The 16344-nt window shown below is 34.9% G+C and overlaps 1 protein-coding gene across 1 annotated transcript in view; it reads right to left on the minus strand.

The window, feature by feature from the left end:
- The window catches only part of Sil1 (Sil1 nucleotide exchange factor), a 116145-nt gene that overhangs the window by 35206 nt on the left and 64595 nt on the right, over positions 1–16344 (minus strand). Inside the window, exon 5 of the mRNA XM_090392971.1 lies at positions 6392–6513. Within this exon, the coding sequence (XP_090249097.1) occupies positions 6392–6513 (122 nt within the window). The remainder of the gene's footprint in view (positions 1–6391; positions 6514–16344) is intronic.

Raw genomic sequence — 16344 nt, forward strand, 5'->3', positions numbered from 1 at the left:
GAAGGTATTTGTGATGGAACAGATAGTGAGTCATCCACCTCAAGCCTACAAAGATCTCCAAGCCTACCAGCACACAGGAGAAAAAGTCTGCATTCACTTGTAAGTACTCATCATATTATAAATATATTTGGTGATCAGAATGGGATATGTCAATGAAAATCAGCACAAATTAATTTAATGATGGTTTACTGAAGCTTTAATTAACTCAATTAAATTAATTATTAATTATCAATTAATAAAAATCAGCTAAATTGACAATTATTAATTAATACATTACAAAATAACCAAGGTGTCCTGTGAAAATCTCAGGATTTGTGAAGTGTTCCGTCGTAGAAAATGTTTGAGAAACCCTGCCATACGTGACAAATTCTTTGCTTCAAAACTTTGAGATAAAACTCACAATTGACCATCTGGCCAGATGGAACAAATTCTTTGTGGATAATGCCCTCAGAATCATAGAAACAAATCAGCATTGTCTTTACTTTTGACTTCTCCAAGCGACTTTTTTTTCGGATGCCCCTCTTCTGGTGGTATCCACTCAGCACTCTGGCACTTTATTTCGGGCTCATACTCAAAACAGCACGTTTCTTCACTAGTAACGATCGTTTCAAGGAAGTTTGAGTCCTTATATGCGGTTTTAATGAGGTGCTTGCAGTGTTCCATTCGATACATTTTTTGATCGTCGGTCAACTTGTGGGGAATAAACCGCAAATTCAATTTATGAAGGCCCAAACTCTCAGTCAAAATGTTGTGCACAGTTGATTTTGGAATCCCCAATTCAACTTCAATATCTCACAGACGATTTCTGGTTTTCTTTGATAAAATCACGCACTTTTCTGGATGTTAACTTTGCTCAGTCCAGTTTTTGGATGGCCTGGCTTTTCGTCGTCTCAAGCATCTCACGACCACTTTGAAATCACTTAAACCACTCGTAAACTTGAGTACGTGATAAGCATTCATCACCATATGCTTTTTGAAGCATTTGATGGGTTTCAGTAAAACTTTTACCAAGATTAACACAAAAGTCAATCACAGCTCTCTGTTTGAAACTCATTTCTCGACCGTTCGTCAAAACACAGCCACTCTTGGCACTATAACTTGGCTCTTCTATTGAAACAAATGTCAAACAGTTGACACAGCACTAATGAAGGTTGCTGCTTTCGACAATAAAAAGATACAACAGGTGGCACCAGTAGTTTCTTCTATTTTCGAAAAGTTCGGTTTCTTTTTGGATAGAGGCTGTATGTCATATGACAACATAATTGAAATATGGTTGTTATCCTTGGTAGATTAAGTCATCATCAAATTCCTGACATGTACCTTCAAGGGGTGTACAGGATATGATAGTACTACATGAAAAATTTATATCATTACTAACTTCCTGTCTACAATTTTCCTCCAAATCAGTCTGTTACTTGTCAAGCCTCCAACATTATCAGATCTTATAATTCTATTGTCTAAGGCACTTTGTACCGTATTGTTACACCTGATATCTTGAGAATATAATATTCTCAGTTATCATGGTGTAACATGAAAAATAAATAACATAAATAAAAACCCTCATAAAAGGAATAATTTAATTAATAAAATATTCTTGCATCCAGTATAAATTGAAAAAAATGTAAAAGTCTATTGTTTAGTTTAAGTAGAATTCTGAGAAAGGTATTTGAAAGGGGTTAAGATAGAGGCTAACAAGAGAAATAACAGAATATCGCTTAGGGCCTATACCCGGATAGAAACTTCGTTACGAGTTGCCGATCAAAATGACGTAAGGCGGCAAAATGCTACCCAATTGGTAGACAGACGAAAAACAAGCAGGAGGCGGGAGAAAGAAGTGAGAAAGGGCGCCGTTAGGGGAGCAGCTATAAAAGGGTGGGTAAACCCCCCCTCGTGGCTTTTGGGGAAGAGTAGGCTCTTTGGGTTTTTTGGAGAAGACGTTTAGATAGTCAAGGAGGCTTGAGGCTTTTTGCCTTTTGCCAGAGGAGAAGAAACGTTTGAATAGTCACGGTGGTTTTTAGTTTGGTTTTCTAGTGGATTTCACGGTGTTCCTGAGTGGAGAGATATGGCTTATATCCTCATGCCACAACAAGGAAACGAAGGTGAGCGGGAAAGCTATTCCCGTATTCCTATGTAGAAAGCAAAATATGCCATAGAGTCATAAGAAAGGGTGAAGATATCGATGTCCTCGGATAGTACAGCCGACCGCGCAGATGTTTGTATAGCTCTGAATTGCAAGACGTTATAGCAAGCAAGTTCGTTCAGTAGAAGGTAAAGGCCCGTAAGTGAAGCTAAAGAAAGGTATTGTGAATTTTATCTTATGTTAACTAGAAATTGTTTGTGATAGGTACCTTTGTCATAACACGGAACTGTTAAAGTGATTAGGGAGAAATTATAATAGGACTTTAGAATTTGATAGTGTTAAAAGCAAGCTAACTAGTGTTGATAATTTGTGAGTAATTAATTGTCCTATGAATCTTGAGTGCCTACTATATTGTAAAAGGAAAGTTAATGACATAGTTGTGTGTTAATGAAGTGAATGGTTTTGTTAATCTTGAGTTTGATTAGTGAGAATTGAATAATTAAGTAGTGTTAATGAAGTGAATGGTTTTGTTAATCTTGAGTTTGATTAGTGAGAATTGAATAATTAAGTAGCCTGAGGAATTTGAATGCCTGATGTAATGTGTAGAAAATCGGAATTGTCATAAGTATGTGCTAGAGTAGTTACTGATTTTGTTAGTGTATTTGAAGTTGAATAATCTAATAGTGTGTAGTAATCTAATTTGTCCATGCTAAGTGAATTCATGTTTTGTATGAAATTTTGTGGCGGCATGATCGTAGTAACTTTTGTCGAATCATAGCCCAACTACGTGTATTAAGCTAATTTTAGTGTGTAAGTAATTTAGTTGAGTATTTTGATATGTACCATGTTTAGAGAAATAATAAACCTTATGTTTAATGATAAAAAAGTTGTCTGATATTGCTAATCCAATGCACCGCTTAGAAACATTCGAGCCAAATCACGCGGGGAATTAATGTTAAGAAACGGGAAGTTTAAGAGATTAATGTTGAGTAACAAGAAATAGTGTCACGACTGCAACAGTTACACTTTCAGATATTTGAGTTCTTTTTCTCTGTTTATGTATATAATATCCTAAACTAAATATCCCAAAGGGCGCAGTAAAAATACAAATACTAGGGATACTATGGGGAGCCATAACTCAGATATTAATAGAAAATTCTGGGATATCTTGAAGGTAGAAGTTAGGAGAATATAGGCGAAGGCAATTTGCAAGATAAAGACTAAAGAAAAGGAAGCTTGGGACATAACAGTATCAATCCACCTATATCTTGGTCTTCCTCTGGATCGTTTTCTTGCCAACCTAGCAGAGAACACTTGTTTTGCTAATCTTTCCTCTCCCATTCTGTTTAAGTGACCATACCACACCACCTGAGATTAGCTCTGCTAACGCATTCCTGGATGCTGACAATGTCAAGTTCTTTCCTAATATCCTCGTTTTTAATATGATATTGCCATTGATGCCATCTGTTCACGGCCCTAATCTTTCTCAGTATTCTCATATCTGCGGTCTCTAGTCTTTGGTCAAGTGTTTTACTTCTGATCCAGATCCATAAGTTAAAAATGGTTTGAACACTGTCTTGTATACAGCTAATTTAGTGTTCCGACTAATTTCTCTCTTATTCCATTTGAAATTATTATATTGACTTCCTACCATACCAGCTTTGTTGATTCTGTTGTCTATTTCCATATTTAATTTACCATCTTCATTAAAAATCGTGCCTAAGTAGCTGAAATGTTTTACTTCTTTCACAGGATCCCAATTCACAGTTGACATTTTCAACAATTCTACCTATTTTCATTGTCTGTCTTTTTAATGCTAACCTTCATACCACATCTATTAAACAGTTATTCAATTTAGTCAGGGAATCTTGCAACATCGTCCGCATAAAGCAAAGAGCTGATATTAACATCTCCAATTCTGATATCATGTTTAATACCACTTTCCTTCATAATGTGATCCACATAGATAATGAATAACAGAGGGGATAATGTACATCCTTGTCTCACACCAGATTTAACATTAAACCATCTTCCTGTACTTCCTTCAATTCTAACTGCTGACTTACAACTCAAATAAAGACTAAGCATTGCTTGATATAATGCCCCATTGACACCATATAACTGCAGCGTATTGAATAGCTTCTCTCTTGGCACCTTATCATATGCCTTTTCCAAATCGACAAAACTTAAATACAGATCTTTGTTATATTCCCATGCTTTCTCGACTATTTGTCGTAAAGTGAAGATCTGATCCTGACAGCCTCTGTTTGGCCTGAATCCAGATTGTTCTTCACCAAGCTTTTCTTCCACAATTTTTCTCAACCGTTTCTCAAGTATACTTGCATAGATCTTGCCAGGAACACTCAGTAGGGAAATACTTCTATAATTCTCACATTCAGTTTTATTTCCCATTTTATATATGGGTACTATTAGAGCTCTACTCCAATCATCAGGAATTCGTCCCTCTGTCCAGGCTTTCCGAACTATGCAGTGCAGCCACTGTAAGACTTTTATACCACAATACTTCAGCATTTCTGTTCGAATATCATCTACTGCTGCTGCCTTTCCACATTTCAAGCCTTTGATGGCTTATTCTACTTCAAGTATGGATATGTATTCCTGACTGTGTGCTTGTTGAGTGTTTTTTTTTTTTTTTTTTTTTTTTTTTTTTTTTTTTTTTTTTTTAAATCACTGTGCTCTGACTGCTTGTTTCATTTAGCAATTTTTCGAAGCAGTTACTCAATATTTCAAGGATATCTTTTTCTCCGTTTTCATGTCACCATTATCATCTCTAACTTCTTTTACAGCACTCTTTCCTCCATTTCTAAGCTTCTTCAACAATTTCCAGAATATCTTACCACCTTCTTGATATTTATTTTCTATGATCTTGCCAAAGTCCTCCCATGACTTTTATTTAGCTAGTTTTACACAGTGTTTAGCTTTCTTACATTTGTCTCTGTATTCTCTAAGAGCACAAGCTGACTTATTTGCCAGGAACTTTTGATATGCTTTCTTCTTTTCCTTCAATGCCTCTTTAACTTCCTGTGTCCACCATGAAGTTCTGACTTTTCTATCCTTGCAGACTACCTCACCACATATCTCTCTGGCTGAATCAATCAGGGTTTTCTTCAACGTTTGCCACTGAATCTCCAAAGTTTGGTTCTTGTTCTCAAACTCTCATTTTTTTTCCCAATAATCTTTGTATATTTTAGTCTACAGTTCACATCTAAGAGCTGCTCAACTTCTATTCTCTTTAAAACTTTCTTACATGTTATTCTTTTCAATATGAAATTCAATTTTATCCTGCTCAAAACTAAATAGTGATCACTTCCAATTTCAAATCCTCTGTACATTCTAGTGTCCTGCACCAGGGAAAAAACATCACTATCAACAATAACATTGTCAGTGAGACTTTTCTTATTCCTTGCTTCTTCTTCTCTCCATTTGAATTTGTGCACATTTTTATGTTGGAACATGGTGTTAGTAATAACCAGTCCATGTCCTGAGCAGAAATCCAACAGATATTTGCCATTATTATTAGCTTTGCTCTTTTCTCCAAATTTTCCCAAAATATTTTTGTATGTCTGACAATCGTTTCCTACTCTGCTATTTAGATCCCCAACAAGGACTAACTTTTCTGTTTCCATTGTGTCAGTTGCTTTTTCTAAAGCATCAGAAAATTCCTCCACTTCTACCTTAGTAGAACCTTCTGTGGGACCATAGGTACAAATAAGTCTCACTGTCCAATTCCCCATTCTGATATTAGCCCACATTAAGTTAAAAATAAAAATATGTACATTGAAGACAGTGAACAATTTTGGAACCTCGTATCATCTACTAGTCAATGCAGTTAGCTATTGCAAATTTTTGAACTTTGTCGTTCACAATATTTTCAGGTAAAGAAAAATCTATGTAAGCAATCAGAACAGGCCTTTATAAATATCCGTACCTTACACACACACACACACACACACACACACACACACACACACACACACACACACACACACACACACACACACACACACACACACACACACACACAGGATTCAAACTTTCAGCCTTTATAATAATCAAGCAGTGAGTTTTATCAACTGAAGATTGTCAATATCAAACCTACAAAGAGAACTACTGGTACAGAACTTCAGCTGGAATTTCTATTGGTTCATTATAGCCTAATTTCATTATAAGAGCACAGTGAGCACTTATTGTCAACAATATAATTCAATGCAGAATTAAATTAAATAAAAAAAATATTCTACAAAGTGAAATTTCTAAATTGCAACATTTTTTGCCTATTCAAGTACATACCCCTGCATTGCAGATCCAAGGGTAAATGCAACTAAAGCACGGACTGCAGATGTTGTGGAATTCAGATCAGGTAAAATCAACTGTAGGCCTCCCATTTTTACAAAATCTTGTGCGGTATCATACTGAAAATATTAAATTTCAATATCACCTCGAAAGAATTCAAGAATTAAAAAAAAAAAACTATTGATATGTTGCATTAATAGCTTTTTTTTGTATATGTTTATAAATAAAACTACTGATTGGTTTATTACACAACAAAGATATATAAAAACATAAACTGAAAAGTAGCATTATGCAGAAACAACTGGAGATATTTGAATATGTCAATATTGCACCTTGGTGATGCAGACAGAATTTATTTTGATTTTAAGATATCATATAGCATTTAACCACGCTACTGGCCAGGACATATATATATACGTCCACATTTCCATGGATGCGAAGTGCATATTAAAATTTTAATACCATTGATATTACACTGAAATTTATGATGGATACGAAACTTTTGAGGGTGCGTATTTGATCTTTAATGGCTGGTAAGGGTTAATGCATATATTAGTTTGAAGGCATGTGAGAAAGAAAATTTGATGTTGACTCCACATGCAAATTTATATCAAGTTTGGGACCAATTTATAATGGTTAGAGAATTGATAAATAAAACTTATCTTTCAGTAATGGCTAGAGAATTTTTTTTTAAACTGTGCCTTTATCTTTCAACTGTCATACTTTTTATTATTATTATTATGTGACACCTCCAGGGAGTCCAAAGACTCATCGAGGGGGAGTGTGCCAACAGCATCGGACGATTGATCCCTTCCAACTACTAACTGCGCTCAAACTTGCTTAACGTTTTGCGAGCCATTAGTAGCAGAGGCTCTACCAATCGACCAACCTTTACTTGCAAGAAAGCACATGCAAAATAACAAAAACAAGTAAGAAAACAATTGCAAAGAATTATAAAACAGAGCATTTCAGAACAGCATTCTTATAGTGACACCATTTATCTCAGAAATTGAATCTAGCATTTTTTGCATATGCACTGTAGATAATTTATCAGCATCATTAAATTCCTGAAATGAATCCTTACAGGGTTACAGGATGCGACAGTATTATGAATACATGAAAAGTTTACATCCTTACCAATTTCCTATCAACAATGAAATTAATCTGTTATCTGTCAAGACTAAAGAGCCTGTGTAGCTCAGTGGATGTGGCGTTTGCACACCACGGCACTTGGCTGCACGAAGGAAGACTTGGTTTCGAGTCTAGTCAGCGACTAGAGGAAATTTTTCTAAGCCTTTTTTCGACCGGTTCCTGAGTTAGTAGATCTCTGGTACGGGCAAGCGGGTTTTTCCTCCCGGAAACCCGGGTATTTCGTCCCGTAACTCAAGAAAATCGACCGTAGAACCCACATTATTTCAGACATTAAATATATTGTGTTAGGGTTAGGGACCACGAGATGGCAGCACATTTGAGCCGTCTCTCCTCACTGCGTACCGCTTAATTAGTGATAGCCTTGGGCCATTTATCTCCGATTGGTAACTGTGGAGATTGAACTGCCCACTCAGTCTCCAAAAGTTAGATAGGGCTAAATGGCCTCGCCTACTCCCCGTATACGGGAATAAAAAGGCGTTAGATGATTTTTTTTTTTCCTGTCAAGACTAACAATGCCAGATCTTATATTTTGGCCTTCTAAAAACACTTCTTACTGTATCAATACACATAGATCTTGGTTTCCCTCTGGGTCTTTTTCCTACCATTCAAATGACAATTCATCAAAAAAGTAATTCATTGAATAACCAACTCATTGTTCAATTTGTAACAAAAGCAACTGATAAAAAAAAAACATGGATAATTTTCAATGAATTTCTTTTATAATTCATCAAAAAAGTAATTTTCTTGTGAAATATGGTTTTAAAGTGTTGGGTAACAATACGTAACACTAACAATTATTTTTCTGTATTTTAGAACATTATTCTGTAAGTGTATATGCTAATTGTGTAGATGGCAATTTATCTTCAGACAAATAAATTTTGCTTACCTAATTTTTTCAAAACAGTAATGGTCAGACTGAAATCAAAACTGACAAATTTTAATAAAGATCTTAACCACAAGATTTCATTAAATTGCATCCAGCCAGAGTGGAATTAAATTCATTTTGGAACGTCTGTGCCAAAATTTTCCAATAAAAGTGAGCCAGTTGGTACTAAAACTGAACTGCACAGACCTTCTTGAATGTTTTCCAAATCCCACAGTTCAATGAATTCCAATAAGTCAGTTATTGCAATATATAATTTTGACACAGTCCCTTTGTAGTCCTGAACAGAGGTGAACTGAAAATTGGAATGGTTCAACAAAATTTTGTAAGGGTTTCCTATACCAAATCTGAGTGCAATTCATCCAGTAATAACTAGTGTACAGACATCAAACATTATTATGTCTACACAAGAGTCCAGGCCAATATATTATTGCCATTGAATCATCTGGATTGATTATTATAAATATATTTACACTAATATATTATCAGACTACACTATAATGGAATACAACCATTGGAAGAGCAGGATATGCACACATCCTTTTATCTTTAGAGCTGCTCAGTTACATCACAAGGTAACCAATTAATTCTGGTACAGCAATCTAAAAAGATACTCAGAAATAACTTATTTCTTACTCAGTAATGAAATATGCAGAATCCAACTGTTAATAATGGATTTTAAACTTGGCAACTTGAGAAAGAAACAGTTACTTTCCCAAAATATTTCATTATACTAACTGTAACCTAAATATTCAACTGTTTTTTTGAGTTGCCACTGTGCCATATGACATCATTCTCCCTGTCTATTTGATCTTTCAGAGCCAATCAGAATTCAGGAATATACTAATGTAGTTATGTGTTTATTTTAGTAAGAGTTTTTATGATACTGAATGTTTTCAACATTTACTTATAATGGCAGAGAAGAAACTGCTTTTTTCCATAAAAGCAATTCAAGACATACCTTAAGTGTTGGAAACAGAAATGTAAAAAGCACTGTATTATTAATAAAATAAATAAACCTTATCACTCAAAATGCATGAATTTCTTCTTCAGACTATTAAACACACTAATATATTTGCTTCAACACTGGTAAAAATACAAAGTAAACATCTGCCACAGCATTAACAAAATGCTAATAAACTGAGATCCAGGATTAAGCATGTGACTGATATATTAGGCAACCTGAGCAGCATACACCCATAGTAACATCTGAAATGAATCCTCATTTCAGTGAGATATTTGCCTGACTAGTGAGCTAGTACAAAATCTTTCAAGCCCCAGCTCTGGTTGAATGTTGTACTTTATATGTGCATATTATATAGTTATTCATTTTTCACTAATTATAATTTATTTCTTTAAACTTAAATGATGAAATGAATTAGCAAACTAAATCTACATTCCACCCCATTTAATTACCTGCATATTGTGTTCATTTGCAAATCACACAAGAAAATTGTACTTGTCAAAGGTATCAGTTAGCTTAATATAAATATTGTTATAGGTGATTTAATAAAATAAATAAACAAACAAACTAAATGATATATGCAGAAAGTATTTTACCTTGGGTATAATAAATGTTAAAGATACCAAGCAATTTTAAAACTGGTTTTACTCCATATCCCAAGTAAGCAAACAGACAAACAAGTCAAGTTTGTGCCTGCAAGTGTTGCAAGTCTAGCTGATCCTACAGGTAGTGCAAGACCAAGGCAACTCATGGTAAAAGTAGAATAAGCTCTAATCACTAATCTTAATATGTGGCTCCCTTGCCTTTAATACAAAACATCATACATCTCCTCTAGGAGATGTGTTTTGGAATTAAGGGTAAATATTAAGATTAGTGATCAGAGCTTATTCTTTTACCATGAGTTGCCTTGGTCTTGCACTACCTGTAGGATTAGCTAGACTTGCAACACTTGCAAGCACAAACTTGACTTGTTTGTCTGTTTGCTTACTTGGGATATGGAGTAAAACCAGTTTTAAAATTGCTTGGTATCTTTAACTAAATGATGTTGATTAAACAAAGTAGTACATTCTTTGATTCTCACTATACATTACATAAATATACAGAAATATGCTTTCTTTTTTAAAGTGGATTTAAAATGTACAACTACAACATGGCTGATCACAAACTTAAGTGATGAAATGAATTAGCAAACTAAATTTACCTTCTAACTCACTTTGTGTTTTCTTTCATTTATTGTTTATGATGAAGGATAAATTAAATTATTCATGAACAATAATTTAACAGGAAAGACAAAAATCACAAAAACAAGAAAGTAGGTGGCACTCAAAGTATAGCCAGACTCTCTTTTCATGATGCACTCAGTCTTTATTTGAATTTGCAAGATAACTATTTTTTAAAACAACAGTATTAGAAAACATTTTAGTAATGCAAAATTTTCAAGTATTTAATTATACTAAGCTAATTAATGTTGTAAACTGTGAAAATAAGATTAGGACAATACTATATTACAATTGAGTACCGACTTAAGGTGATGAAAGAAAAAAATGTATGGATGTACTACAGCATTTAATCAGATTGTGCTAATTTTAATGTGTGTGTTTATAATCTATCTTATATATATATAATGGGGGGTGCTTAAGGGTCAAAGCTGTATAACTGAGAGGAGACCTCCACATAGCCTTTAAAGGAATGCGGAGAACCGACCAGGGCTTCTGACCTAATGTCCAATCCTCACCTTCTCGTGGTGCACCCTGTTGGGTATCTACTTGGATACTGAACGAACGAGGATGGGCTGGCAATTTGGGATTTATTTACAAAATTTCATGCTGGCTGGGGCGTCGCCCGTTAAACAAGGCCCCCGTTGTTTTCGCCAGGGAACCAAGGCGAACAGCGAAAAGTCAGCTACTGGAACAAATCTGAAAACAAACCCCAACTCAACATCACCAGAGTTAAAGATCGGTACTATCAACGTAAGAAGCCTGAATGGCAAAGAAATGGAGCTAGCTGAGGAATTAGATAAGTACCAGATCGACATAATAGGGGTGAGTGAAACAAAAAAGACAAACTGGTGAGATCTTTCTGAGCAATAAATACAAAATGTTATATTCAGGCAATGACAATCTAGGAAAAGAAGGAGTAGCCATAGTATTCAACACAAAATACGAGGCTAATCTTCTTGAATGGAAGTCAGTCTCAAGTAGAGTAATGTGGGCAAATATGAGAATGGGGAACTGGACAATGAGACTTATTTGTGCCCATGGTCCCACAGAAGGTGCTACTAAGGTAGAAGTGGAGGAATTTTTTGAAGCTTTAGAAAAAGCAACTGACACAATGAAAAATGAAAAGTTGGTCCTTGATAGGGATCTAAATAGCAGAGTAGGAAATGATTGCAAGACATACAAAAATATTTGGGGAAAATTTGGAGAAAAGAGCAAAGCTAATAATAATGGCAAATATCAGTTGGATTTCTACTCAGGACATGGACAGGTTATTACTAACGCCATGTTCCAACATAAAAATGTGCACAAATTCACATGGAGAGAAGAGGCTAGGAATAAGAAAAGTCTCATTGCCTATGTTATTGTTGATAGTGATGTTTTCTCCCTGGTGCAGGACACCAGAGTTTACAGAGGATTTGAAATTGGAAGAGATCACTATCTAGTCTTGAGCTAGATAAAATTGAATTTCATATTGAAAAGAATAACATGTAAGAAAGTTTTAAAGCGAATAAAAGTTGAGCAGCTCTTAGATGTGAACTGTAGACTAAAATACACAAAGATTATTGAAGAAAAAATGAAAGAGTTTGAGAACAGGAATCAAACCTTGGAGATTCAGTGGCAAACTCTGAAGAAAACATTGATTCTGCCAGAGAGGCATGTGGTGAGGTTGTCTGTAAGGATAAAAAAATCAGAACTCCCTTGTGGACAGAGGAAGTTAAAGAGGCAGTGAAGGAAAAGAAAAAAGCATATCAAAAGTTCCTGTCAAATGAGTCAGCTTGTGCTCTTAGAGAATATAGAGACAAATGCAAGAAGGCTAAACAAAAGTCATGGGAGGACTTTGGCAAGAACATAGAAAATAAATATCAAGAAGGTGGCAAAATATTCTGGAAGTTGTTGAAGCTTAGGAATGGAGGAAAGAGTGCTGTAGAAGGAATTAGAGATGATAAAGGTGACATGAAAACGGGAGAAAAAGATATCCTTGAAGTATGGAGTAATTACTTTGAAAAACTTCTAAATGAAACAAGCAGTGATGACAGCATAGTGGTAAAAAAACACTGACCAGGCATGCAGTCAGGAATACATATCCATACTTGAAGGTAGAAAAAGCCATCAAAGGCTTGAAATGTGGAAAGGCAGCAGGAGTCGATGATATTCGACCAGAAATGCTGAAGTATGGTGGTGTGAGAGTCTTACAGTGGCTGCACTGCATAGTTCAGAATGCCTGGACAGAGGGACGAATTCCCGATGATTGGAGTAGAGCTCTCATAGTACCCATATATAAAAAGGGAAATAAAACTGCATGTGAGAATTACAGAGGTATTTCCCTACCGAGTGTTCCTGGCAAGATCTATGCAAGTATACTTGAGAAATGGTTGAGAAGAATTGTGGAAGAAAAGCTTGGTGAAGAACAATCTGGATTCAGGCCAAATAGAGGCTGTCAGGATCAGATCTTCACTTTACGACAAATAGTTGAGAAAGCATGGGAATATAACAAAGATCTGTATGTAAGTTTTGACGATTTGGAAAAGGCATATGATAAGGTGCCAAGAGAGAAGCTATTCAATACGCTGCAGTTATATGGTGTCAATGGGACATTATATCAAGCAATGCTTAGTCTTTATTTGAGTTGTAAGTCAGCAGTTAGAATTGAAGGAAGTACAGGAAGATGGTTTAATGTTAAATCTGGTGTGAGACAGGGATGTACATTATCCCCTCTGTTATTCACTATCTATATGGATCACATTATGAAGGAAAGTGGTATTAAATATGATATCAAAATTGGAGATGTTAATGTCAGCTCTTTGCTTTATGCAGATGATGTTATACTTCTAAATAAATCCGCTACAAGTCTGCAAGATTCTCTGACTAAATTGAATAGCTGTTGTAATAGATATGGTATGAAGGTCAGCAATAAAAAGACATAGACAATGAAAATAGGCAGAATCATTGAAAATGTCAACTGTTTTGAATGGAGAACCTGTGGAACAAGTAAAACATTTCAGCTATTTAGGCACGATTTTTACTGAAGATGGCAAATTAAATATGGAAATAGACAACAGAATCAGCAAAGCTGGTATGGTGAGAAGTCAATTGAATAAATTCATATGGAATAAGAGAGAAATTAGTAGTAACACTAAATTAGCTGTATACAAGACAGTGTTCAAACCAGTTTTAACTTATGGATCTGAGAGCTGGGTCAGAAGTAAAACACTTGCCCAAAGACTAGAGACCACAGATATGAGAGTCCTGAGAAAGATTATCGGCGTGAACAGATTGCATCAATGGCAATATCATATTAAAAACGAGGATATTAGGAAATAACTTGATATTGTCATCCAGGAATGCGTTAGCAGATCTAATCTCAGGTGGTATGGTCACTTGAACAGAATGGGAGAGGAAAGATTAGCAAAACAAGTGTTCTCTGCCAGGTTGGCAGGAAAACGACCCAGAGGAAGACCAAGATATAGGTAGATTGATACGGTACAAAGCGCCTTAGACGATAGAAATATAAGATCTGATAATGTTGGAGTCTTGACAAGTAACAGACTATTTGGAGGAAAATTGAAGATAGGATATTAATAATGATGTAATTTTTTTCATGTAGTACTATCATATCCTGTACACCCCTTGAGGGTACATAGCAGGAATTTGATGATGATGATATATATAATAAGCCTTTTTATGTCACGATTTTTTGAAATGTTTTGAAACTCAGTGGCTACCCTGAGTGACGAGTCTTCAAAATTCGAGTCATCAGAATTCAAGGAGAACCGGTCTACCAGTCCGGAACACTGATATAAGGAAGCAAGATTGCGTTTATGGAAATATTTGAAAAGAAAGCTCTAAAGAATTACCATAAAAAAACAAAAATATGGCTATGTAGACGATATTTCCATCATATGGAATGGAACAGCAGATGAACTTATCAATTTTAAAGATTATCTCAACAATTTGCATAACACCATAAAATTCACTTTAGAACAAGAAGAAAATAGAAAACTTCCTTTTCTAGATATTCTATTAGAAGTTAATGAAGAAAATAAACTCTCCTTCTCAGTATATAGGAAGCCAACCAACATAGGAAGATTTCTAAATGCAGCCTCACACCACCATCCTTCACAAAAAATAAGCTTAATTAAAACTCTTCGAGACAGAGCATACAATATCTCCAGCACACAAGAAAGATGTAATGAAGAACTAAAATACTTAACAGAAATCGTCCAACATAATGGATATGAAACAAAAACCACCAAGAGAATCCTTAAAATGCTCCAACTAACAACACAATAAAACAGGATTACAAAAACACAATCTCGCTTCCTCATATCAAAAATGTTACAGATAAGCTAGCCAAATTAATGAACAAACACAATGTAAAAGTAGCCTTCCTTCCTATGAAAAAAATCTCAAGATTCCTACATCCACCAAAACCACCTCATCATCCTCTTAAAAAACCAAGTCTACAAAATCCATTGCTCTTGCAGGATTTGCTATGTAGGACAGACAGGAAGATCTGGAGAAATACGCATGGCTGAACACCAAAAAGATGTACAATACAAAAGAGAACAAAAAAAAAAAAAAAAAAACGGGTCTTGCTTTCCATACCACTTCCACTGGACACGAACTCTGGCAAAAAATGACGATGTCATACATAGAAAACAACTGCTACATAAGAAAATTTAAAGAAGCTGCTAATATGCTGAAAAACTCAACCCAATGCAATAAAAAAATCAAGGTTTAATTCTCCATCAAGCGTGGTCAGCTCTAATAAAAATTCTACCTCAATCTGAGCTCGGACTGTATGAACGAGAACAAGAATATGTGACATCATCCAGTATTGTTCAATGTCAATAACATTTTATATCTGCATTCTGTTATTTGAGTTTATGAATAGCCAGACAGTTATGATTTGTATTTATTAATTTCTCTTGTTTAAACTTTAAGTTATACTATTTACCCCTGAAGATGGAAATTCTACGATTTACAAAACTTGTCGGGAACTATTAATTCAGTATATTGTATAACTGAATAATAAAAAATGTGGTGTAATCAATCACTGAAATGTCTTTTGAATGAATGAAGATTTAAAAAAAAAAACTGAATTATTATGCAAAAAAAAATAATAATTTGAATGCATTTAGAACGAGGCTGAAAATTTACTTGTATCTGATAACTCACCAGTAGCAAGTGAATTTCTGGAGCCTTAAACTATCCTCTACAAAAAAAAAAAAAAAAAATATTTCACATCATCAAGCTCCTGACATGTATCCTCAAGAGTACACAGGATATCATAATAGTACCACATGAAAATGTTACATCATTACTAACTTCATATTGACAGTTTTCCCCTCAAAATAAATGTTAATTGGTCACAACTCTGGTATTATTGGATCTTATACTTCTGCCTTCTAAGGTACTTCTTATTGTATCAGTCCACCTAGATCTTCTCGGTCTTCCTCTGGGTCTTTTTCCTCAAACTGACAAAGAACACTTGTTTTACTTACCTTCCCTCTCCCATTCTGACCATACCACCTGAGACTGCTTGCATTCAGGAATGTGATAGCCAATGTCAAGTTCTTTCTAAAATCCATTTTTAATATGATACTGCCATTGATGCCATCTGTTCATGCCCCTAATCTTTCTAGGACTCTTATATTTATGGTCTCTAGTCTTTGGTCAAGTGTTTTATTTCTAACCCAACTCTCAGATCCATAAGTTAAAACTGATTTGA

This window comes from Typopeltis vanoorti, chromosome 5, assembly GCF_054136105.1.
Source record: "Typopeltis vanoorti isolate ZY-2024b chromosome 5, IOZ_Tvanoo_1.0, whole genome shotgun sequence".
Lineage (NCBI taxonomy): Eukaryota > Metazoa > Arthropoda > Arachnida > Uropygi > Thelyphonidae > Typopeltis > Typopeltis vanoorti.